The sequence below is a fragment of the Cavia porcellus genome, unplaced genomic scaffold (genome assembly GCF_034190915.1).
Source record: "Cavia porcellus strain 051 isolate PalLab524CR breed Dunkin Hartley unplaced genomic scaffold, mCavPor4.1 scaffold_2, whole genome shotgun sequence".
Taxonomy (NCBI): Eukaryota; Metazoa; Chordata; class Mammalia; order Rodentia; family Caviidae; genus Cavia; species Cavia porcellus.
The window spans coordinates 108,134,952-108,161,265 of NW_026947485.1; the positions used below are offsets into that span (position 1 = coordinate 108,134,952).

The window sequence follows — 26,314 nt, forward strand, 5'->3', positions numbered from 1 at the left end:
GGAAAAGAGCACTTTTGGAGAATTTTGTTCTAGCTTTGAAAGTTATACCAATGTAAGGAGGATAGTTAAATCTGATGCTGGTTAAATATATATATTGGCTGGGTATTGTGTGTTTTGACTTTACACTGTATGAAGAGTTCCAGTTTGATCCGTGGGAAAAAAATTTTTTTTTCAGACAGCCACAGCACCATCCTTGTTAGGGAATTTATTACTGCATTTAACTTTCTTAGATGTGATCTCTGATAGAATGGGGGAACTCTGAAAGCATCCAGTTTATCCTTACTCTTAGAGATGTTCTCTTGCCAAGCAGTTGGTAGTTGAAAGCTGCCTTTCTATTTCTGTGTCTATTGATTGATACATTATAGCTCAGGAGTTCAATGCTTAGTCTTTGTTTTCTGTTCTTGTCCAGGCCTTTTGCTTAATAGGCATTTAGCTCAATTTTGTTTATACAAGTGCTCTCAAAGAAGTTATATGACCTGAGAATGGCTAGTGGTTTATTTGCCTTTGTCTTCTAAAAGGGATAGCTTCAAATTGTGTTTTAGAAATCATATTCCTGGCAGTATAAGATAGTGTACATATTTTCCTTAGTAAGCGTATTGTGGCTTTAATTTTGTTTTCACAATGGAAAATGGCCACCTCTCTTTCCAGTGGTGCTCTTTTTCAAGGAGGGTGCTGTCTGTTACTATTCATTTGCCCCTCCTTCCTGTCTGTCCATCATTCATCCATCGGTTCACTTGCCCATTTTGTGTATGCCCTAACTAAATATCTGGATGAAATGACTGTAGAAGTGACTCCTTTATTTCTTTTGGAGAAGAGTTCCATTCCTGCAGGGGCTTTTGTCTTGGACCAGATTCTATATTTCAGTGGCTACATTTATAACTTAATTTTTTTTTTTGGTACGTGGGATTCAACCATAACCTCATACTTGTCAGGCAGGCGTGTAAGGTGCCGAGCTAAATCCCTGGCCCTAAAACTCTATTTTTAGAGATTCCATTTTCCTTGTATGTCATTTGTCAGTCATTGTATTTAGGCAAGAGGCAGAAGGAAATTTTGTTCACATTTTAAAATCATTTTAAACCAGGCACAGTGATGCATACCTGTAATCCCAGATAATCAGTAGAGTGAAGAGGAAGATTGCAATTTCTAGGCCAACCAAACAATTTAGTGAGACCCTGTCTCAAAATAAAGTAAAAAAGGATAAGGATGTAGCCCAGTGGTAGATACACCTGGATTCAATCTCCAGTACTGTAAAAAATCAAACATAAACACATGAATTTAGTACCCACATATATTCAATAATGACAGCATTTCAAGAAAATTTTTTTTCATTTATCTTCTTGCTCTTTTTTATTTCTTTTAGTACTAAGGACTGGGCTCAGAACTTTACCACTGAACTATATTCTTAGCCATTTTTTAGAGTTTTGAGACAGGTTCTCACTTAGTTGGCAAATTGCCCAGTTTGGGTTTGAGTTTGTGATCCTCCTCCATTAGATTTTCAGAGTGCCTGGATTATATGTGTGCATCACTATTCTTGGCTCTCTCTTATTTCTTTTTTCTGGGATATTCAACATAACATTACTTGTAAATCCTTCAGGATGCATCTCTAATTTATGATTTAAAAAATATATACAAGAACCCACATCAGCCTGAGTTTTGTTTCACCTTTCATAATTTAGTTTTTGCTTAAGGGAAATATTTATAATATATTACAAGGAATAAAAGGAATATTGGGTCATATAGATAGTGGTATGAGAATTTATAGTGAAAATCAGAGTTGTTAAAAGGGATCTCTAAATCCTCTTTTAAAACCAATACAGATAATCAGATTATTAACACTTTGACTGATTACTCTGGATATTGCTATGTTGGGCTTAATTTCACATATAAATAACTGGTGTTCTCCAATATTGGTTCTCCAACATTGGTCTAGAGCTTGAGAATATAATCTTAAATGTTTTATTATGTGTGTAAATGATGAGGACTCTTTTAAAAATTATAAACTTAAGATAGTACATATATAACCATATTACAAAACGTGTCTACTGGGCTGATCATTGTTTTTAGGTGATTTCATTGGGCAGGATTAGGAAATACAATTCTTTTTTATTTTAAAGTAGACAAAACTAATAAAAACAAGGGTACAAAATTTGAAAACAAGATTGTGGGAAAGTAACAATGGTTAGTACATTGCATATTGTTATATTTAAAGTAGTTGCTCAAATTACAAGATAGAGGCATGAAAAACTGATCGAACAATATAGGCAAAAACCTTCCCAAAGAACTAGTAGCAATTAGTAGTATAACTATCTTAACTATTTTGTATTTTATATACATATTACATATGTATAACATATATTTATTTTTTCTTTTTCTTTTCTTCTTTTTTCCTTTCCCTTATCTTAGTTTCTCTTTCCTTTTGAACAGTTTCTTCTTAGGAAATTTTTTTTTAATGTGATTTTTTAAAATGTCAAAATATATGCTATATATTTCCAAATTTGTAGTAAAACTTCCCATTCAAATTTGGAACTTCAGAATTTTAAAAAAATCCCACTTTTTTCTTTGACTTGATACTAGGTATTATGCTATTTATATATCCTATCTGTGTTATGAACTACAGTTCTCATTAATGCTGCATATGGGAAAATAAAAGCATTGCATAAAGTTATCTTGCCTTTTTAATATTGTATATGAAGTAGTCTAAAAATATCAGCTATGGGGGCTGAGGATTTAGCTCAGCGGCATAAGCACCTGCCTTGCAAGCAGGCAGTTGTGAGTTCGATTTCCGGTACCGATAAAAAGGAAAAAGACCAAAAAAAAAAAATATATATATATATATATATATATATATATATATATATCAGCTACAATTATTACAGCTAACAATTATTGTTAAAGATATGAAATGTTCTACTTTTTTTTTTTTTAATCAGGGATCAAACTCACAACTGCACGCTTGCAAGGCAGATGGGTGTACTGCTGAGCTAAATTCCCTGGCCCTTTTAAGGTTGTTTGTATGTGTTAGTTACCTTGTTTTTTTTTTTGGACTTTTTTGTGTTTTGGGTTTTTTAATTTGGAAATTTTAGAATTTAATTTAGAAATTAAATTTTAGAATTTAGAATTTAGAATTTTAGAATTTAATTTAGAAATTAGAAATTTTTGTTTTTTATTTTTTGGTGCTAAGGACCAAACCCAGGGCTTCCACACTGCCAGACAAGCAAGCATTCTACCACTGAGCTAAATTCCCAGCCATGAAATGTTCTACTTTAAAATAAAACAGTTCCTCTGTGTGTGGTTATACACCTGGATACACATTTAGGTTGCTTCGTTTCATTTTACTTTCAACTTTTAGGGACTGTGGTAAAACTGATTTTCTTTTATATTTAAGCAAACATATTTAAATGGTTCTAAAGTGAGTAAAACAGCCCATATTAAAACATTCATTATTATGTTCCTTAAATTGTACTTTAAAATTTCTCAATAGCAAGATATTATAAAGCTAAACATGTTATTGTTATATTATTGAATGTTTTTTTAAAACTGTCTTCATTTGTGAATATTATCTTACTTATAATGCTCAAGAAGTAGTTTCTATAGAAATAATCTTTATAGATATTAGATGTTAACTTTAAAATTGATACATACATCTTATCCCTTGCAGTTATTGAAAAAAATGTTCAACATATTTATGTAATATCCTAGTCTACTGGTTTTTTTTCTGTTGGCTTTTTAATGGAAGCAGTATTGAAATTGGCTAGATAACCTTTTTTCTCATTCCTTCTCTGCTAGCATCTGATTTGCAGTACTATCTTTTTGCTCCCAGTTAATAATTATGAATCAATCAGCAAACATGTTCTAGTTTTTTTCATTTTGTCTCTTTTACTGATAGTTGTACTAGATCTACATTTTTAGAGCATGTTTCTATTACCTATTATATTCTGTCTCTTGAAACTATCAATCTTAGTTTTATCCGTAGATATATAGTTAATGCCTGAATCATTTCCTATATAAATATCTCTCTAGTCATTTGAATTGTCTAGAATTTATTTTCTAGTGGATTTCTCTGGAAGGGCTCATGGAAACATTCTTTCAGTTCTTTTTATCCTTTTTATCTTTTTATATTCTTTTTATATGACCTTTATGCTCAGAAGTCACTTTGGCTAGATCCTTGGCTTACATTTTTCTGTTCTTGAGTATCTTAATTCTGTTATTTTATTATCTCCAGAATAAAATGTTACTATGGAAAATTAATGATAAATTTGATTTTTTTCTTCTTATAACTTGATCTTCTTTTCCTGATGCCAGAAGAATATTGTCTTTGCCTTTTTACCCAGCATTTTACTTAAAAATATAGAGTTACTGGCCATTTTGTGATGTATTTTTCTTTTAATATATCATCTACCTTTTTCAAGGGAGTCTAATTTATTGTGTTAAGTGTGGTTTTCTACAGGAACTCCTATTACATTTACATATCTTAAAACTGCTTTTTATATTTGTCACTTTCTTGGAAATTCTTTTTTTTCTTTCAATTCTTCCCAGGCTCTTCATTTGAATCCAGGGTATAATAACTTATGTTCCCAGCCCTTTTTGAGGCAGATCTTTCTAAATTGCCCACTGTGGCCTTGAATTTGTATTCCTCTTGTCTCAGTCTCCTGATTAGCTGGAATTACTGATGTGTGCCACTGCATCCAGCTTCTTTTTTTCTGTTTAAAAATCTTCTTTTAAAGAAGCATCTTTAGGGCTCGATTTAGCTCAGTGGCTCAAGCACTTGCCTGATAAATGTGAGGTCGTGAGTTCGATCCCTGATACCAAAAAAAGTATCTTTTTTAAAAAAATTTTTATTTTAAAGACAATAAAATCAAATGAAACAGAACAAAGCCAATCAAAACCAAACCATAAAAGTGATACAGGACTTCAAAACAAGATATAGGAAATCAACAATGGCTAGCATAATAAGTCTTGTATCTTTTACATTTATTTATTGTGACAGTTCTTTTGGATTTTTATTTCTGACATTATTTTTTTAAATTTCTGATTCTTTTAGGTTCTAGAATCCCATCCAGAGTTTTTCTAATTGTGATTTATGCTTTAAAAGGATATATTCCATCGTATTCTTAACTTTTGCTTACTGTGCTTGAAAATATTAGGTTAAATCTATCTAATTTTCATTGGCATATCTTTGCTGGTATGAGTTTATTAATTTAAGGAGATTATCAGTTTCTGTTTGTCTTACAATATTATTTCATAATATTGGTTATGATTCTTTTCCTTATTCATTTTTATGCAAAATTAGAATCTGAACTTTTATGAATGAATGATAGATTAGGCAATCTTTTCTAGATTTGCAACTTTAAGATTTCTTTTTTTTTCTGATTTAGTTTTTAATTAAGTATTAGGGTCACACACAAATTTGTGCTCATGTTGTACTTTCCTCACTTTGAGTCTTCTAATGAGCTGACAGGAAGTACCACTGCCAATCACACATACAACAGTAGTTTCAGTCTTGTATTTTTAAATAGCTGTTTGAATACCATCCCGAATAATAACTCAGTCTGACCCAAAGAATTCAAAAGTCAAGTCTAACTTGCTATTATATCATACTTACTTTTAAAAGGATCTCAACTTATAGATCAACTATAAAATGTGAGAAATGTTAAATATTTTTTACATACACCATACACCATACTAAAATGCCTTTCAGTAAGTAAAAGGCAGTACTTTTCAGATACGGGGAATTCTGATTATATTGGCATAGTCAAGATCAAAAATATAGACATTGCTGCTTGTCTTCAACCACTCCCTGTAAAAGGCTAATAAACACAAATTGAAAAAGGGGAGTCTTGCTTGGTTTTGAGAATGAAGGATTTCCCCACTATTTAACCAGTTACATAAAACTAAATATAAAGCCAATCTTCAATAGGTTTTAAGATGACTTTCTCAATCTTTGTGAAAAGTCAAACATTACTAATCAAGTCCAATCATGTACTTAGAAAGGAAAAACAGTGATAGTATTTATTGAATTGGAATTATTATCAAAACTTGAAAAAAATCCATTTAACAACAAGCCATTTTAATTAAATCAGGACTGTCCAACAAAAAATATTCTACCAGCCACTCATGATCGAATTCTGGTGTATGAGATCTATTAAATTACGGTATACATAAAAAAGCCATGAGACATTTCTGTTCTGTCCTAAATAAGGTAGTGGCCATTACTCATTAGTAGCCTTTTTGAGGTAAACTATTAAGTCTGCCCTTTCTCCCTTCTTCTTGATGCCAGTGAAGATCATTTTTCTTCCAGGGATGTATTTCCTGGGATTCTCTAAATACTCCATCAGTGTATCCTCTCCCCAGGTGATGCCTTTGCTTTGTTGGCATCTGTATAAGAGAATCCAAGAGACTGACCTGTCTTCCTCCCAAACAGACCGTGGAGACTTGGTCCAGTCTTGTGCTTGCCTCCCTTCTCAACAGTGTGTTACTTGGCACACTTTTGTACAAAAATCTTCTCGCCTTTCTGAACATCACCCATTTTTAAACCTGCTGCGGTTTCCACGCTGGGTGGTCACTGCTCTTTCCTAGTCACCATGAGGAAGGTTCCAGTTTAGAAGCCAGTCCTGCTCTCTAGCCCAAGGACACATGGATCTGTGATGTAAGTCGCAACTTTAAGATTTCTGTATGTGTATGTGTGTGTGTGTGTGGTTAAATAGTACATATGACCTATTGCTTTCTGAGTACACTGATTTTGGTTTTTTTCCCTAGTTTTGTTAAGCTGTTTCCTTTACCTCTATGAACTGTCAGATGTAGAACCTTTTTCTAAATTTTTGTCAACATGAGGTTTTATTTGCAGAATTTTTAGTGGCTTGGTTTTGTGAGTTCATGGGGCATAGAGTACTTCAGCCTTTTCAGAGGTCCTATAGATGCTTGAAAATACTAACATATTTGAAAATATAAATAACATATTTGAAAATATAAAACCCATCTGCTTTTTGCTAGTTTCAGTTTTGTCTGCTGATTTTTTAAAATAAATATGTGTGAGGCGAAGGATGGAATCTGAACAAAAATGTGCACATACATTAGGTGACTTTGGGGAAGATTTTTTGGCGACACATTCTGTGTGTTTTTCATTTTAACCACAATATACTCAATGAAAGTGAATGTATCATTAGTGTATACTTAGTCTTTATATGATAGTAAGTGTTTCATGTAAAAGTAAAATTCTTTTGGGTGGTACTAGGGGATGAACTCAACACCTTGTGCCTGCTAGACAAGCTCTTTACCACTGTGCCACACCTGTAGCCCTTAAATTAAAAAAACCAGAGAAAATAAAATTAACAAAGAAAAAAGAAATAAAATTTAATTATAGAGATCTTTAGCTTCTTTAATTTATTTCTAGGTATTTTTCTTTCTTGTGTATGACTATTGTGAATGACATTGTTTCCGTGATGTCTTAGCAAATTCAAGAGGATTAATGTCCAGAATACATACCAAAAATGTAATAACAAAAAACCACTAATCTAATTAAAAATGGACAAGTGATCTGAATAGACACTTTTTAAAAAATGAAATAAAAATGACTAATAAGTATAAGTTAAAATGCCTAATATCATTAGCCATCAAGAAAGTACAAATCAAAACTACAAGATACCATCTTACCCAGTGAAAATGCCTATCATTAAAAAGACAGAAAAGAAATATGTTGCAGTCAGGGTTTTCCAGGGAATACATTTAATACTGGACACAAATTTATAGGATTATTTTACAATATTCACCCAAAAAGTCAAATGCAGAAGAGTACAAGAGATCTTTCTACATACTAGACACTCAAAGAATACAGTGGAGGGCCTGAATCCCTCAGTAAGGTCCTACAAAGATCTAGAGCCCATGGAAAACTCCTCCATGAGTCCAGTTTCAGGCCTAGAGCCTATGCAAGTCTGTATCAAGGATCAGACTTGAGAAGGCCCAAAGGTCAGTAGTGGAAGCTAGAAAGTCTGTGCCAGTGAGACGAAGGATCTGTGCAGACAGCCTGAGGGATCTGCACCAGAGCCCAGGAAGCAACACTCAAGGTAAGGACCAGAGCTCCCCTTGAGAGAACTGCAGCCATCCTCAGTAACAATGAGGATCTGAGCTCCTCCAATAATAACTGCTGAGTCCATATCATGAAGACAAGTATGACAAACTTCTGCAGGAGAACCAACAGCAAGCCACCTTCCCTACCAGTTCTTCACCAGGATGGGCAACAATCCTCAGGTGAGCCTTCTACACTCAGAACCACACTGATTCAGTTCAACTGGATGTTCCAAATTGTCTATTAGTTAATCCACCACATAATAAATGCTAGTGAAAATATGAAGGAAAGAGAACACTGATAATGTTGGTGAGGATATAAATTAGTATAGCCACTACAGAAAATCAGTAAGATATTTCTCAGAAAACTGAAGGTAGTGTTACTATATGATTTAGATATTTCACTCCTGGGTATATTTTCAAAAGAAATGAAGTCGGCATATAAAAATAAATACCTGCAAACCCACTTGGCACTATTACAATATCTATGATATGGAATTAGTCTAGTTGGCCATCAACAGATCAGTGGATAAAGAAAATGTAGTGTATATATACTGAATGAAATACTATTTATCCATAAAGGAAGAATGAAATCCTGTCATTTGCAGGAAAACGAAATAATTGGAAGGTGTTGGTGAAATAGGCCAGGCAGAAAGACAAGATTCTCTGTCTTATGTGGAAACAACAACAGCAACAACATTAAAGACCTGAAAGTAGAAAAGGGATCGCTAGGGACTAGGAAAGGTACAAGGTTAGAAGAGTAGATAAATACAGTTAACTCATAATATGTGCATGTAAGGAAATATCACAGCAAATCCTACTAATTTGTGCAATTAATATCTTAATTATCATTTACAAAGAAGGAAATAAAATTTGTACAGAATGCATGCTGTGTAATTCAAAAGCAAGTGTTGTTTAGTTTGAGAAAAGAAAGCTAATAATGTTGAGACATACCATATTTATTTAAGTGTTCATTGATTCTAATTAAATATAGGGCCAACTTACTGTTATATTGACTGATTCAGAATATCCCAAGTGACTTAAGAGTTTTATCTTTGAAACAACAGTGAGTTACTTAATGGTTTGTCTTTCATTTTATCCTTTTTCTTTAACATTAGGCAATTTGAAGATATCTGTTAGAGTTATTATAAGAAGTAAGTGAAATGGTACATTAAAATGCTTTGTACATTTCCTATATTTAAGAAGTGCTCGAGAAACTTGGTTAAGTATTACTGTTGGTCTGTAGAGATAGACTTTGTAAGATGATAGAAGACCAGTTTACAGTGACATCAACTTTATTTTCTTTTTTTATTTTTTTTAAAGCCAGTCAAATTTAGCAGTGGGGGGGGTGGTATACCAACTTTAGTGACACTAATGTTAATAAGTTCTGATAACCCACTGCCATCGGACCAGCCGACATCAACTTTATTTTCATATTGAGTTTTTTTTTTCCAGCAATAATAGTTTTTGCCTGCTTGCACAATTTTGAATGTGTAATTGCTTTTTAATGATTCAACTATTTTTATTTCATTATGCTTCATATACATTATGTATTAAATAAATATTTGGTAACAATTTTTGTTTTTAGAGATGACAAATAGCACATTATAAGTTGTGAGGTGATTTGGTTAAGGCTCTAGTGAGCTATACCCAATTTGGTTTTTATGAAGCTTGTTTTTTCATCACCTGAACTTTCAGACTTTCAGCATCTACATTTGAGATTTCTGCTTCTGTCAATTTTAGAAAAGTGCATAATCACTTCTGTAGGCTTTAATTTTCATTTTTCTGACTGATTTATTCCATATTTTACAAATTGCTCATTTGACACCAGTAACACAACCTTACGATTTCATATTCTTTGTAGTGTTTGTTAAGTTGATTTTTGTATTTTTTTTGTATTTGGAATATCATTTCACTAAAAATTTACAGATATATATGGACTATGTGTTAAATGCTGTGTGCAATGCAAAGCTTTTATTGTAATTTTAAGAACTTAATAAATTTCAGTATTTAGGGGTTGGGGGTTTAGCTCAGCGGCATAAGCACCTGCCTTGCAAGTGTGTGGTCATGAGTTTGATCCCCAGTACCGATAAAAAACAAAAAGACCAAAAAAATATTTCAGTATTTAATTGCCAAACCTTAGATATACTCATTGAAGAGAAACAAAGCAGAGGTAGTTCTGAGAGATCTTCTAAATTAACGGAGCTGTGGTCTATTTAGTACCCACGTGTTCTGATATTGCTGGATTTATAGACCACTTTGAGTAGTAAGGTCTTAGAACAAAAATAAGATTTTATTAGATATACAATAGAGTATTTAAAATTTTTTTGTCTTCAATCTACACTTTTTAAAGGAAATCACTTTTACAAAATATTTTGGAGCTGGCACTTTTAAAAATGAAATATAAACATCAATGATAAAGGAGAACAAGATGTATTGTTTCCAGTTTTTAGCTTCATTGAGGACAGATTGAGGAGGAGGGAAAAAGAAAAAGCAAAAAGAATTAAGATATGTTATATACATGTACCAACTCCCAGTGATGAGTGTAATCATTATATAATAAGAATGTTTACTAATAAACTATTAAGAAAGCATATTTAAATTATTATTAAGATTTTAGTTGAGTTACTAAAATATTTTTCTGACATTTAGGTGTTTATTTTTATATGCAACCTTTCAAATTGTTGTAGGAACTCTGTTCTTCATTTAGTTTTAAAGAAGCTGGATTCAGGAAAGTTAAATAATTTCTTTAAAGCTGTTTAATATATAGTAAAGCTAAGATGAATTTAGGTCTTTTCTCTAAGCTTCTCTTTGGTTTACTGTAAGCTGCTTCCTATGTTTTCCTGGGAAATGAGTTTTATTTGAAGGATTTAAAATGCCTATGAACCCTCTAAAATTCAGAGGAAAATTTAGAAACTTCAGCTTTGTAAAGTTTTACTGCATAGAGTTCTATGGTGCTTACAGTGGCCGTGTGTGTGTGTGTGTGTGTGTGTGTGTGTGTGTGTGTGTGTGTATGCAAGTGTGCTTTGCTTTAAATGAGATGAAACTATGCAAGGTTTTTTCTAAAATCAAGATCTAGAACTAGATAATTTCTAATTTTTTTTTTCAAGCTGAAGTATTCTACTATGGATTTTATGCTTTTGTTTTTGAAAAATAGATTGTGGGTTAAATTGGGGGAGGATTTACATTTCCATCAGCAGATGGCACTCTAACATTTCTACAACAAGCTATTCTTAACTAGTCTCAATTTAGAAAGTGGGCAAAACTGTATGCCAAATGTAGGAAAAATTTGACTCATTATTGTGATGCAAAATTATATACATATTAAGAAATAGTCTCCCATATGTACAGATTGATACTAATCCTTAATCCCTATGTATTATGTATGCCACAGTACATTTCATCAACCTTTTTAAATCACTTCAAATGGATATGTGTTAGCCCTGTCCATTTTTATCTAGTAAACTGTGTGGTTAAGGGGAAGAATGTTCTTTTTATCTTTGGACCTGAGGAGGACACATTATTTGGCTTATAGTTAATACTAAGTAAATATTTCTTCCTTTCATTTCACAGAAATTTGATTGTGGTTGTAGTCTTGAGTGCAGGACTTAACATTGGTTCGTGCAAAACCTTTTATTTTCCCACTTTTTAACAATTACATTTAAGGCACCAACTATAATATGTTTGATGTATATCCTTAAGATATTTTGTATCCTTGTAAAAAATATAGTTTCCTTTGTTTGTTTAATTTCATTCCAGAAATCATTCTGTATTTGTGTGTGTTTTTCACATATCATTGTATTTAAATCCTATCTACTTTGTTGTATGTACATTGGATTCATTGTTTTTAGTAGCTGTCTTTCTCATCTTATCTGTATGCTTACCTCATGTGACCATCCAGGAGCCTCCAGTTCTTAAACTCAATAATTTACTAGCCATTTTCATTCAATTCTTTAAATGAGCCTTTTGCAAATTGCTTTTGAGTTTATGTCCATTAGAAGAATTTCTGAGTCTTAGGGAATATATGTGCTTAATCTCACTAAATATTTCCAGACACCTTTCAGAATGGCCCAGACCATTACATACTTAACGATGTGCAAGAAGGCTCTTGTTTCTCTCCATTTACAATGATTGTCATCCAATACTTGAAATTTTGGCAATTAGATGTTGTAAAGTGAACAAATTTCTTGAGGAAAAGAATGACCAGTAGAAAATCTATTAAAGCTAATAAGATGTGAGATATTTACTTGCATAATTTTCCCTCTAAGAATGATCCCGAGCTATCTGAACTTTCAGTCTCTAAACTCAGGAAGAAAACAGATCCAAATTTAAAGCTATTTCTTATAATCTGAACTCTTTCTCTTCATTATCTGAAATCTGGAATCAAATAGATTCAAATAATTTGATGTTCCTTGTCATCTAAATTTACTTTTTGAAACTAGAAATCAGTTTGTGTTTAGCGCTAGGGTATAATCAGTGTATGATCAAGTCCCACTCCAAATCCATTATTGAAAAACTTCTCAGGTGATTTTAATTTGTTTCCAAGGTGAAGAACTACTGACCTAGACACATTATTTTAACTTCTATCTGAAAGAAAATAAATGATTGTTTTTAATTAAACATAGAAAATACTATTTTACCATATTGTCCAGTCTTCATAAAATCAAGAAAGACTTGAAGCTCAAGTGTTTGATGGAAATTAAATGTAATTCCTTGGAGTCATCGGTATGTTCATGTTTCCAGATGATTAAAATGGGCTTGAGGAGTTGGAAAATTTTGGTGAGTTGAACTAAGGAAAATCTTGGACCTAATTACTTGGGGACAAAAATACTTGAAAGAATTAGAAATCTAGATGTTAAAGAATTAGGAATCTAGGTGTTAATTCAGGTAGAGGTAAAATATTCAAATGCATATGCAATAGTAGATCTGTCAGCCAATTTTAATTGTTGAGGAGTGAACTGAATAGAAGGTAAACCTATTACCAACATTTGTTTAACTTTCAATGTTATGAATAAGATATTAAAGTGTTTTAAAAAACTTGAAGTGTGCCATTAGCCTAGGAAACTATAGAAAATGTAATCATAGCTATTCACTTTCTGAGGAACACAATTATGTTCTAGATAAATGTTTTATTAGAATTTCTCAAAATCAATATATTGGATATATTAAGATAAATATGCATGGCTTATATATTTTCTTAGAAATTATTTAAACATTAATACTTAAGAGTTGTCTGATATAAATGAGTAACTTGTGCATATATATATTTAATAAAGCTATAGGATGTGTGAAAGGCAATCTGCATTTTCTTCTCTGGGAAATAAGCATGACAGTTCAAATATCAAATACAGACATATCAAAAGTACAGTTTGGTTATTAGTCACAAGAACTTACTTTAGTTGTAAGTTCTTCAAGAAAGCTTGAACTTTTTGAATCTCTATTTTCTTACCTAAATTATGAAGATAAAACCTGTCTTATGTGCTATAAGTATAAAGTAAAATAAATATTATTACTATATTTCAAAACCTTGAGTTTCAGGTGTATAATTTTCTCTTGCTCTAGTTATGAAGTTACATTTGCATCCACAGGGAAACCTAAATAAGTGAAGGGAAATGCTAGGTACTAAAGATATTACCTCAATTTAATTCTCAAAACACACATGCAGGGAAATATACTTATGCCCATTATATATATGGGAAAACTGGGACTATCAAGCATAAGTGACTTGTTCAACCAAGGTCACATCAGCTATCTGACTGCAAAGTCCATGATTTCCCACTATATAATGTTTTTATTAGAATTGTATGAGCTAGAATGTAAACATAGACTCTTCAATGGATTTGACTAAGATATAAATAATTCTGATGTTTTTTGTTATTTGGTTTTCTACATATAGCTGTTTTTCAAATAACTTTCATACCTGCCCTCAAACATGCTAAGGGATCTCAAAACAGAACTTGTTAGAGTCAACTATATTTATGATGCTTAAGATTATTCCTACAAAATTTTACTGCTTAATCGCAGTAATGGGGTCAAAGACCATCCAGCCAGAGTTTTCTTATATGATGAGGTGGAACAATAGCAGAGTTATAGATTCCTTTTTCTTTCAATTTTCTGCAGGAAGAAAGTGTTATCATTCCTTGTTCTTCTATACAGGATGGAGATACAGTCTCTGAAAGTAAAATAGCATGCTGTTATAACCAGCACTGTTCTTTACATACTCCTTTCATTCCTTTCCTATGGGAAAAATGAAGAAAATACATAGAACACATGTAACTCTTCTTTTTTAGATGCACTTTATCAGAATAGTCTGAGTAGTTCAAATATGTGATATGACCTTGTTTGATTGCTTCATTTAGTGGCATCATATTAGATAGAATTGACTTTTTTAAAGTTTATCACTAAGATATTTATGTGTAACTTTATTCTTACCTAGTCATCAGTTAAGGTGGTATATTGTGATAAGTATGGGAGACATGGAATAAGAACAAGCATTAAATAACATTATTTTATAATAGAATTTATAATGTACTTTTTCATATATAGTATACTCATTTATTAACCTACCTTGGGTATTGGATTAATTTTGTAGAATAGACTGCTGTAATGTAGAATAGTTAAAAAGATTTATCTAAAATCATAGAGCTGACAATATTGATTTAAACCTATGCCATCTAACTCTGAGTTTAAGGGGTTTTTCTACACTTCATTGGTAAGTAGAGTGAGATAATTAAGAAAATAAACATAGGCTTTGAAGTGAGGTGTTCCTGGGCCAGTGCTGCCATTTATTACCTATGGGAAATAGGTATGAGAATGTCATTTAACATTTGAGTCTCCATTTTCTCATTTGTATACTAGGTATGATAGGGAATTATATCTACTCCTCAGCGCTATTCAAGAAAGCTAATGAAATACGTATGTATACATTTGAGCACCATGCCTGGACTCTGCGATCTCAATTAGTCATTGTAGACACATACACAGGCAGTGATGAGGGAGTGAACTGGCTGCTATATTTTCATGATTTCCTCTTTAAGCTATAGTGCTTTCTTTTCTATTGAATAGTAGGGTGTAATTCTTTCAGAAGGAGAAATGGCATAGAGATAATTAGTTAGGCTTTGAATATTTAATAGAAAGAAAGGTGGCATACAGAGTCCAGAAATTTGTGATAGGTTAAAGTTCAGAAAAGGGATAGAAAAAGTGAGAAGAATTCATTGTAGTCAAGATGATCATCTTCAAAAAGCATGTACAACTTGCAGCACCACTATATACAACAAAGGGAATTTGGTCATAAACACTATATAAACTATCCGTAATCCCAATTATCAGTCTTAGTACCCATGTTGGTTATTCATATATTCCCACTTGTCTGAGATATAATTAGAATATTATCATTTTTTTCATGAAGCTGAATTTATTCAGCTTAAACACCTGCTTTTTATTTTGTTGTATCACTTTAGCTATTTTTGTATATTAAACTATGTTTTTCTTTTCTAAAGTAATAGTGCTAAGTAATTTATAGATTCTTTATGGGCTTTACTAGACAAAACAAAAAGTTGGCAAACATATGTTTGCTCTTTTTAATTAAAACTTACTTTGAAATGCCAATATTTAGAAATCACTGAATCAATTAATCTTCAAGTTTTCTTATACTTCCTTGGGATCCACTATCATAGATATCAAATCAATTTATACAGGTCATTCAGTAGACCCCAATTGGAGCGTTTCCAAAGAGATACCATTTTATCTAATTCCAAATAGTTCATATGTGATATAGAGGCCCAATTCTTGTCCCTTAGGAAATTATAATCTAAGACAGGATGGTAGTGCAGAGTCTTGTCATCCAGTACACAGAAGATAGGCTAAAGACATCAGTCTAATACACAGATTAATAGTGAGGTATCCTATTGTCTAAGTAGATGAGAGGTCCATCTTGGAGTCAACCAGGGATACCTGGAATTCCTTAAATGTTACTGAATTGACTTTTCTCCTGTTTTTCTGAGACTGGCTATGACTATAGAATTTTGATGGATACACTAAAATTGTTTTTTTATTCAATTAAGAAAATAAATATTTTTTGTAGGTTTTGATTTGAATATGAAGTCATTCTCAAAGACTCATGTATTGAGGGTTTGATCCCCAAAAAGTGATGTTGAGAGATGGGGACTAAAGAAGTGATTGGATCATGAAGGTGCTAACTCATCAGTGGATTAGTCAATTAGTGAGTTCATAGCTGAATGGGATAATAAGAAATGGCACAGTTGGATGAGTTAGATCACAAGAGGTTTTGCTCCATCTGAGGCACAGAAGCAGTGGAGCCATTCAACCATGGACCAGAACCTTTGAAATCATAAGCCAAAGTAAAATTTTCTTTCTTTAAGTGGATATTTTCAGCTATTTTGTCACACAAGACACTTACATCTAATGTAAGTATTATATTTCATTCAAATAATCCTAATTAATGTGACTTCTAAAAGTGCATTCAATTATAAACCAGGGAATGTGCTGGCCTTTGAAAAATCTGGCTCATTTAAAAAATATGAATATGGCAAATAAACTAAAGGCTTCAGGCAAAATAAATATTTCCTAAAGGAGAGGGCCAGGAAAATGTTAATAACTAGGAAGTTACCGAAGAGAGATTCAAAACACAATTTACTGTGACGAACAAAGTGTTTAATTTTTTATATTCTTTTTGAGAGCAGTATATGATTTCAGTGTGGTGAGTTTGATATAATGTACTATGAATATATTTCACAGATATTTATCAAATGCCTAGTAAAAGTCTGAAGATACAAAGATAACAGTCTTTGTTTAGGCTTTCACCATCTCTACGACTTGCTTAGTGTTACGGTTTGTGTCTAGATGTCTTTCCAAAGCCTTATGGAATCATGGGGGGCAGGCCTTTAGAAAGCAGCTGAATCTAGTGTTCGTGATTGGCTCATTGTCTAACACTGGGGTTGGTAATGTGAATGCTGCACCCGTCCAGGGGTAGATACCCAGTGTACAATATAAGGAAGGAAAAGAGGTGAGGTTTTCCTTTTTGCCCTTTTGGTCTTGTGGCTTACAGCCACCATGTATGTTGCCTCTTAGCCACACCAGCCTGCCTTGGAGCCAACTCACTGAGGATGGACTGAGACCTCTACAAACTATAAGCTAAATAAACTTTTCCTTCCTTCATTTTGGGGATCCAGTGTTTTGTCTGAGCAATGAGAGAAAGGTAATCAAGACAAAATTTGGTACCAGAGAAGAGAGGTCATTGCTGTGACTCTACCTGATCATGTGGTTTGAGAGCCTTTGGAAATGGTTTGTGGGAAGAGTTTGGAGATGTTGCTTGAAAGGTAGGGCTGGAATGACTTAGGCTGCTCTCAGTGAGAGATTCTGGTCAGAACTCAGAAGAGTAGCAAATCACGAAAGAACATGCTTGGGAGGTTTCTGCTAGGAAGGACTGCATTGGCTACTGGACTTCAGATGATGTGTGCTATGGCGTGGCAGAAAGTTTGTCTACATTTTGCTTAGGTCCAGAGACTTTGCCTGAGACTAAGCATGATGGACTAATTAACCTGGCAAAAGAAATTTCAAGACAGTCTAATGTTAAGGCAGTGGCATAGCTATTGTTGGGGGCTTTTAGTTGGATTCATGTTGCAAATGAAGAGCAAAGAGCCCATCAGGGTTACTTGAAATGTTGCAAATTTTGCTGGGAAAAAAGCTCCAGTAAAGCTGTGGTGTATAAAGAGCTGAGATCTCAATTGCTGAGAAGGAACAGAAGAATATAAAAGTTGTCTTGGGGCATCAGGGGAAGTTGTGGCAGGGCTCTACCATTTGCAATCTCAAAACTACAGAAGTGAAAGACTTTGCTTTCAGGAGAAAGCCACAGAGTGCCATGTTCCAGAATGGCAGCAGCCACACTATGTTCCAGAATGGTACTAGAGGCCACAGGAGGTTCCAGAATGGCAGCGGCCACACCAGGTTCCAGAATAGTGATAGCATGGAGAATCTGTTCTTCAGAATCAGGTTCAGAGTGCCTAGTGATCCAGGCACTGGGCCCCATTGCCAAAAGAGGGTACTGCTCCAACTGGCTGCAGACTTTGGCATCATTTGTGTGGCATATGCAGAACACAAGAGATACTATGTTGGAAAGGCTTCTAGTCCAGATTTTGGAGGGTCTAGGAGGCCAGGTAGTGTGCCCTGAAAGGGCAATGTGAGAAGCTGTGAGTGTGAAGTCAAACATGCAATAGAGAACCCAGAAATTTGGAAAAACATCTAAGGAAACCTACAAGGAGGGAACAAAGCCAGCCCAAGACAAAAGCTGTGAGAGCTGCACCCTCCAGGGTGCCAGGGGAGTAGGGTATTTCAAGCCTTTTGGAGCTCCCAACTAGATTGCGTCAGTACTTAGTGTTTGCCCTGCTGGATTTTGAACTTCCTTGAAGGTCCCTTTCCTTTATATCCATGTTTGTACCCTTTGGAATGGTAATGTTTATCTTGTGCCGTTGTATGTTGGAAGTATTTAACTTTGTTTTTATTTGCACAGGGGATTACAGCAAAGAGTTTGTCTAAGATCTTGGAAGAGACTTGGGACTTGGATTTTTCTGCAGTGCTCAAACTGCTAGGACTTTGGCAACTCTTGGAGATGGACTAAATGCCTTTCCCATAAAGGGATATACATGAGTCTTTGGGGAGCAAGGGGTGGAATATATGGTTTGTGTCTAGATGTGCCCCCAAAGCTTCATGCGGTCATGGAGGCAGGCCTTTTGAAGGCAGTTGAATCTAGTGTTTGTGATCGGCTCATTGTCTAGCACTGAGACTAGTGACTTGAGTGCCGCACCCATCCAGGGATAGATATCCAGCATACAATGAAAAGGAGTGAAAGAGGCTTGCTTTTCCTTTTTTCCCTTTTGCTCCGTATCTTGTGGCCTCCATGAACATTGTTCCTTAGCCATGCCATCCTGCCTTAGAGCCAGCTGAGTATGGGCTGAGAGCTCCACAAACTATAAGCTAAATAAACTTTTCCTTCCTTCATTTTGGACATCCAGTATTTTGTCTCTGCAATGAGAGAAAAGTAACTAAGACATTTAGCATGCATTTATAAATTACAGTAGTTTCTAATGGAAATCATACCATACCACACACTAAAAGATCTCTCTCTCTCTCTCTCTCTCTCTCTCTCTCTTTCTGTCTTTTTGAGACAAGGTTTCATCATGTAGTTCAGACTGGCCTTGACTTCACTTTGTAAGCCAGAATGGCCTCAAACTCAAACTCACAGTGATCCTCCTGCCTCAGCCACCTAAGTCCTGGAATTACAGGTGTGTGCCACCACCCCTGGCCACATATATATCTTTTAAAGAATCTAGTTATGTTGGAAAATTTAAGGAACTGGGGAAACAAGAATTAGGGCTGGAGCCAATATTTAGAACATATTACAGCTTGATTTTTAAATCCATCTCTGAAGAATAGAATTTGGGGTTTCTTTTTTCCTTTGTTCTCATAGTATGTAGTTATATTCTAGTAGGTCCTTATTGCACTTCTCAGTTCAATCAAACATTGTTTCTAGGTTGCTTGATGGTTTAGATTAGTAGAGGCTCCTTTGGGAACATCAGCTTCTCAGGAAGCATCAGTTTAAGGTTATCTGTTCCAGCTCTTTGCAGATTTGATAATACTATCTAGCTGAGGAAAAAGGAGCAATGTGTTATTAGCGTTTGCTGAACTCTGAGATTGCCACTTGCATATTCATTCCTGTGGAGAATCTATCCTCTGCATTTAAGTTCGTCTGTCTGATCCCAAGGAGGCCCTGGAGTGCTTTTGTGTACCTATACTGCATAGTTCCCTTCATCTGCCAAGTAGAAAGCCTATTTTGTTTCAGAAAGATGTTAAAAGTGGGGCCCCACAAACTGAAGCAAACTCTGCCTGGTCTCTTTTCCACACCATAGCAAGGTTACTAAAGCACAACCTCCAGTTGTGGTTGGGTGTTCCATGAACTGAACGAGTGGCGCACCTTGCATCTCGCATCCAGGAGCTATGTCCAGGCAGACCTGCTTTGATTAGAGGCAAATTTCAAGCCTCTATATGATACTTTTGTACTTTTTTTGGAAGCATAAAGATGTACTTCCTTACTAGAGAGTTGAACCCGAATGCTGATCTCCAGGAAGAGCAGCTCAGCTTGTACAGGAGTAGCTCAAATGTGTGCAAAGCTGCCCGGATTAAGCCCAGTACATTTTGCTTTGACAGCCAAAGCCAGCATACACTGAAGACCCCAAGAACCTAACTCCTTTGCTTCAGGAAGAGCTAGCAGTCATGGGCAAACTGGGTTTTTTGTTTGGAGTGGAGAAGTACAGAAGCCCTTTGACTCGGTCATTCTGTGTTTTATTTCTGGCCACCTTTTTTGCCCTGTTGAAGTCAGAGGATGCTTCTGTGTGGCTATTCAGCACCTCACAGAAGTCCTAGCTCTTGGTTGAGTCTCCCTCTGCCTTGGCAAGAATTACTGTTGTCCCTAGCACGGAGATCCTGTGCAAATTAATAACCTTTGCCTTTGCTACTTTACCCTTAAGAGAAGGACCTGGAATGGGACAGAGTGGGTCAATAAGCTCCAGCTATCTGGATAAACAGACCCAGGGTCTGTGTGAGGTTTAACAAGGTGGCAGGGCTGGAGTTTAAATAACCCCTCTAAGAGTCTGCCAGGGAGGTAAGTAAAATCAAGACATGCTGCCCTTACTCAATATGTTACCACAGTACTATATTGATCCCACTGTCTGTTTCCTGATCCTAGAGGGTTAAATCAGGAGGGCACAACACCACCCCTTCTTTCTACTTCCCGCCACCCCCCACCCCTTACCTTTAAAAAGTTAAAAAAGTGTCTGCAGTTGAAATCTCTTAAAGGGGCGGTGCTGGTGAAGGAGTACTCTTGGCACGAGTTGCTGAGAAGGCTGGCTAGGGGCGTGAGTTCTCTCCACCAGCACCAAAACACTGAAAAAAAGAGCGAGAGAGCGAGCGCGAGAGCAAGAGAGCGCTAGAGAATGGGGGGTGGGGGGAGGGAAAAAAGGGAGGGGGGAAGCAGACAGACACACACTTTAGATAAGGACAATTAGTCAACAGCGAGACCCAGTAGGGAGAGAAGTTTAAATCAGAAGGATTTAATGAGGTTCCTCTGTGCCTTCCCTGAAGCCATGTCCTCCAGCAACTCCCGCCCCTCAGCGTGCCTAGCCTGGGTGGCTCTCATCTTGGCTCTGTTGCTCCAATTCTCCCTTTCCTCCCAAGCTGGAGACAGGAGACCCTTGCCTGTAGACAGAGCTGCAGGTTTGAAGGAAAAGACCCTGATTCTACTTGATGTGAGCACCAAGAACCCAGTCAGGACAGTCAATGAGAACTTCCTCTCTCTGCAGCTGGATCCCTCCATCATTCATGATGGCTGGCTCGATTTCTTAAGGTAAGGCAGGGGCTTCGATGGATAATTTTTAAAGTAATCTCCACTCCCATTTTCTTCCTATCCCCATTCTGAAGGGGGAAGAAGAAAAAGAAGAAAATAAGCCAAGCAAATCGCTCTCTCAATGAGAAAAAAATAAAAAAAGGTTTTCCTTCTGGAGTATTTGCTGTGAGGCTGAAACTAGTGATTGAGAAAAGCAATGTTTTCTATTAAGATGCACATGTTTGCAATGCAGAAGGCATTTCAGAAACTTATCAGTTATGACTGAAAAAATGTTGTGCTTACATATATTCACAATTAGCCTCCCCTTCTTCTGAAAAAGAAACAAGAGGTTCAGCGCAGCTACAAAAGTGAAGAAAAGGTCTGGAGCAACAAAGACCCAAGAGGAATGTGTCTCTCTCTCTCTGTGTGTGTGTGTGTGTGTGTGTGTGTGTGTGTGTGTGTGTGAGTGAAAGAGAGAGAGAGACAGACAGGCAGAGACAGAGACAGACAGACGGAAACGGAGACAGGAGAGACAGAGACAGTGAGGGTTTAAACGGAGATTGTAAAAAAGTGAAATTTTCCACGGAAAGATGGTTTTGTCAGTTATCTCCCATTCGCTGACAGAAAATTAACTTGTGGAGAAGTTTGAGCAGTAGGCAAGTCAGTTTGGAGTTTTAAAGTTTTATTTTATGCCCTCGGCTGTCATCTACAGACTTCAAGACTTTGTTAGGTGCTTTTTGTAGACAGAATATCCTCCTCTCCCCAGTTCTTCCAATTTAAATCTGCAGTAACTGCATCATTTAGTTTTTCTTTTAAAAAAAATCTTCGCTGGGGTCACAGTGTACAAAAGCTGAGCTGTAATGGTCCTAGAAGTACTCGGTGGTGCGGCGGCGGTGGTGGGGGTAAATTTCTGTGGCTTGAACGCAGCGCGGGTGGATTAGCAAAGCCGGAGGTTGTGATTCCCTTGGAATAAAATTGAGCTCACCCTCTCTCGGGTTGTTCAGCGGTTAGGCAACCACGATCCCTTCTCATCTAGGACAGAGTTGCAGTGCAAAAGAAAGAAAAGAGAGGAAGAAAGACACAGAAAGAGGGAGAGAGAGAGAGACAGAGACAGAGAGACAGAGAAAAATTGTTTGCAATATCGAATCCAAGTGTCAGTCTTTAAAAGTTCCTTCCAACTTGGAGCTTCAGCAGTGGGCTCCCCCAGCGAGCCCTGAGCGCTCTCCATCCTACTCCTCTGCTTTGAGGCCACGTCCTCTCTGCGTCTTTCCTATTTTTAAATTCTTTAGGAAGTTTGAGTTTTGCTTCTCCGGATGCGCCCGCCCCTTAGCTGTACAAGTCTCCTCTTGGCCTTGGCTTGGTCGGCAGACGCGGCAGGTAGCTTTAGGCGCCACGTGGAGCGCTCCTTCCACTTGGTTGTGGTGGGGAGTGTATCCCGAGGACTGGAAGGTTGTCGCCGCTGCCTCGGGGGTGGTTTCAATTCCTGCTGGTACAACTGTTAGGAGGGCGGAAAAAGCTTTACATTTCCTGGTTTCCTTCTAGAAAGCTCTTTCCTGTAGAGAGCGCGTCTTTGAGCTCTTCTGAGTGTGGGGTACGACAAGGATTTTTCCTTAAAAACTTGCCCTTCACTCTTCCAGCTGCGCGGACTCTTCCAGACCCCTCCCCCATGTCCTCCAGTACCAGCCTGTTCTCGCTAAATAGTTGAGTGCTGCAAAAAAATTCTGGAAGGCAGCTTTTCAGGGAAGAGTCCATGATTGTGTGCATCTGCATTGGTTCTGCAGGCTTCTGGATGCAAGGCTATTGGAAATACTGAGTTTCCCCCAGTCCCACTGGCGCAGAAGTCTCTGCTGTCTGAAGCAGTCGCGCCCTAATTGCTCGAGCCCTTGAACTTGGTCATGGAGTCCTCGGCCAAACCTACCTTCTGGCCACCTGAATAAGGATAGCCGCGACTTTACTTGAAAACTAAAAGGGAGGCTCTGTTTTTTTCTTTTTGCATCCATGTCCTCCATGATGCTCTTTGACTTACCTATTTTGGTTTGAATTTTCAGAATCCAAAAAAGCAAGGGTTAAAAAATAATTTACAGACTCAGCGGCAGATCCCCTTAGCACTAACAGTGTCTCCATGGCTCCTTCCCAAACTAGCAGCCTTTGGCTTCTTAAAAACTATTGATGGGAATCTGAAGCTCATAAATGTAAATGGTATTGTTGTGGTGCTGCTTGAATTTCCCTGGATGCGCAGGTTCCCCACTTTGGCAAACTTTGCGTCCTCAAAGCTTCCAAACAGCCTCAACAGGAAGGAAGAAAGAGCTCAATTTGGGATGAAGAGGAAAAGGTTATCTCTTGAGATTAGGCTGAAGTATTTTAGAGATCATAGAGATGCTTTGTGTGGGGGAGAAGAGACCTCGAAAAGACAGGAGTTTACCACCAAATTTCTCCACCTGGAGATGTAAGCAATAATGTAATTGATAGAATGTAATGGAAAACCGATTGGGGGGTGGTGGGAAGTTGGAATTCACTTCACCTCAGGGGCCAGGCCAGGTCTGAAGGCAAGAAAAGAAAGGGTTTACTTTCCCCACAGAGATTATGATGCCCCTTGCTGGGGAAAGTTTGGCAGTAGCCCCAGGCGTGAGTCTGCGAGGTGCATGTCCTCACAAGGAGTGTTTTCTTCGCAGTGGAAGCACGGAACTGCACCTTGATCTGTTCGCAGCGCCATCCTTTAAACCCACGCATACACATTGAACAAACACAATCTCAAACTCTTTGGAAATAAGTACCTGGGGCACCGAGGTGTCTGGGAGGGGCCTTCTGCCAGCCACAGGGCAGAGAAGGCATAGAGGGGCAGAGGGTTAGGGGAGCAACAGAGAGGTTGAAGGCAAAGCGGGCTGGGGTGCCGGCGCACGCGGGGCGCGTGGGAGACGCTGCGAAACTGCCAGGGGTCCTATGCTGACTGCGGACTCAGGCCAGCACGGAGCACCGCTACATCTTCCGCAAAGAATGAAGAGGTCATGTCTCCGTGACTCGCACATTCTAGCTTTCTGGCATCCTTTCCTCTCTCCTTTTCTATCCTTGCAGCTCCAAGCGTCTGGTGACCTTGGCCCGGGGACTTTCGCCCGCCTTTCTTCGCTTCGGGGGCAAAAGGACCGACTTTCTGCAGTTCCAGAATCTGAGGAACCCGGCGAAAAGCCGCGGGGGCCCGGGCCCGGATTACTATCTCAAAAACTATGAGGATGGTGAGAAACTTGGTCTCCGTTCCTGAGGGGTGGGAGGAAGTTAGGGGGTCCTGAGTCAGCGCTCGCTGTGTGTGTGTGTGTGTATGTGTGTGTGTGTGTGTGTGTGTGTGTGTGTGTGTGTGACATATTTGGAGGAGAGGCTGAGGCTTCTTTGAAAAAATGGAAGCCAAAGCTACAGAGGATCTCAAAGTATGTGACTTGTGACATGATTAAGAAGAAGGCACTCACCAGGATGACCTTCTTGGGTTCTGACTGTCCTTTGTTGGGCTGCACAGTCCCCAAGCTGGGAATTAAAACAAAAACAAAAGCAAAAACAAAAAACTTCTGGCAGGCTAGTTTTGAGAGGAGAAAATGTAGTGGATTTCTTGAGAAAATTTACCCAGGTTTATAGATTATAAAAGAGTGAAGGTCACATTTTCATTCCTAAAATTCTAGGCACACGTGAGTTTTTTAAAACCTAATTGGTATGAGTACACTGAAAGATTTAACCTTTTTTGAAGCTCCCTCTAAGGTTTTCCTTGAATAGTATCTTTTAGGTGGGTTCCTACTTTAGAGAGCTTTGAAAAATCTCTGTAGTGGGTTCTCTCTCCTTTAGATTGTCAAATTTCAGAGTCTCATTTTTCCCTCAGTTTGGAAATAGGATTGCAAATGCAAGCCTTCTTTCCTGCCAGAATCAAATGAGTTAAATGTTGGAAGGGCTTTGAAAACCTTCATATCTATTCAGTATGAGGACAATCTTTTCAGGTTGAACAGTTTCATTTTTACCAGGGGAAAAATGAAAATGGTAATTTAAAATTTTGTTTGGCTTTGTTGTTAATACCTATGAACTTTCCATGTAGCTAGTGGGACGTTCTTTCAAAGGAGTATGGTGGAAATTGATGTGTCTTCAGCCACTGATGCTGTTAAAGTTGTATGGAAGAGGCATTAATGTCTGTTGTTGAAAGACTATCTCTTTCCTGCTGTTCTTTCTCATAAATAAGCTGCAGTTTTATTTTTAAAGGATTCACCTTACAGGTTTTCAGAACCTATAGATTTAGTTATAAATTGTCTTTATAAGTCAGCTTTTTACTTTCTGGGATTTCGCTAAATGGGACTTTTAGAGAGCTATTCAGGTTTATTTCAAGAGTGGGTGGGGGACATTTTTTAAAGAACCAAAATAAAGTCAGAGGGCAAGACTGAGTCTTGACTTTGAAGCACTAGGACTTACTCTTTTATAATATTTACCAGTGAAGGGAGGTGTTTAAGGCTATATCTCTTCAAAGGTAAAAGATATTGCTATAAAAATGTGGGTTGCCAGTAGATTTTGCTGTCACTCAGCATAAAATACTGAAAGGTAAAAGACAATCTTAAACAGCAATTCTGATAATAATTTGAGCCAGAGCCTTAAAGCTCCCAAGGTCACTTGTCTTTTTGATCAGACAGGAGAAGGGAAATATGAATGATTTCTTGATGAGACAGTTTTTCTTCAAATCCATTTAAACTGCTTCCTCTTCATTTTGTGTGTTAGAGCTTTAGGAATCACTATTGGAAAAAGAATTTTTGAAGTTTATGAATTGATCCTTTTCTCCCAGCTTTGTACCTAGAATTATGTTACTGATTCATTGAGAGCAATGAAATCTGCTTAAGA

General features: G+C 36.6%; 1 protein-coding gene and 1 pseudogene across 2 annotated transcripts in view; one reads left to right on the forward strand and one right to left on the reverse strand.

Annotated features, from left to right (window-relative positions):
* The window catches only part of Hpse2 (heparanase 2 (inactive)), a 924,256-nt gene that overhangs the window by 107,399 nt on the left and 790,543 nt on the right, over positions 1 to 26,314 (forward strand). The window contains exons 1-2 of one of the 2 annotated variants that reach the window (XM_063245087.1): positions 21,100 to 21,478; positions 24,530 to 24,687. The exons of the other annotated variant lie outside the window; for it this stretch is intronic. Of the exons in view, the coding sequence (XP_063101157.1) occupies positions 21,189 to 21,478; positions 24,530 to 24,687 (448 nt within the window). The 5' untranslated portion in view covers positions 21,100 to 21,188. Of the gene's footprint in view, positions 1 to 21,099; positions 21,479 to 24,529; positions 24,688 to 26,314 lie in introns of those variants that run through there. 2 annotated transcript variants of the gene reach the window in all.
* LOC100723979 (cytochrome c, somatic-like) lies at positions 6,210 to 6,541 on the reverse strand (annotated as a pseudogene).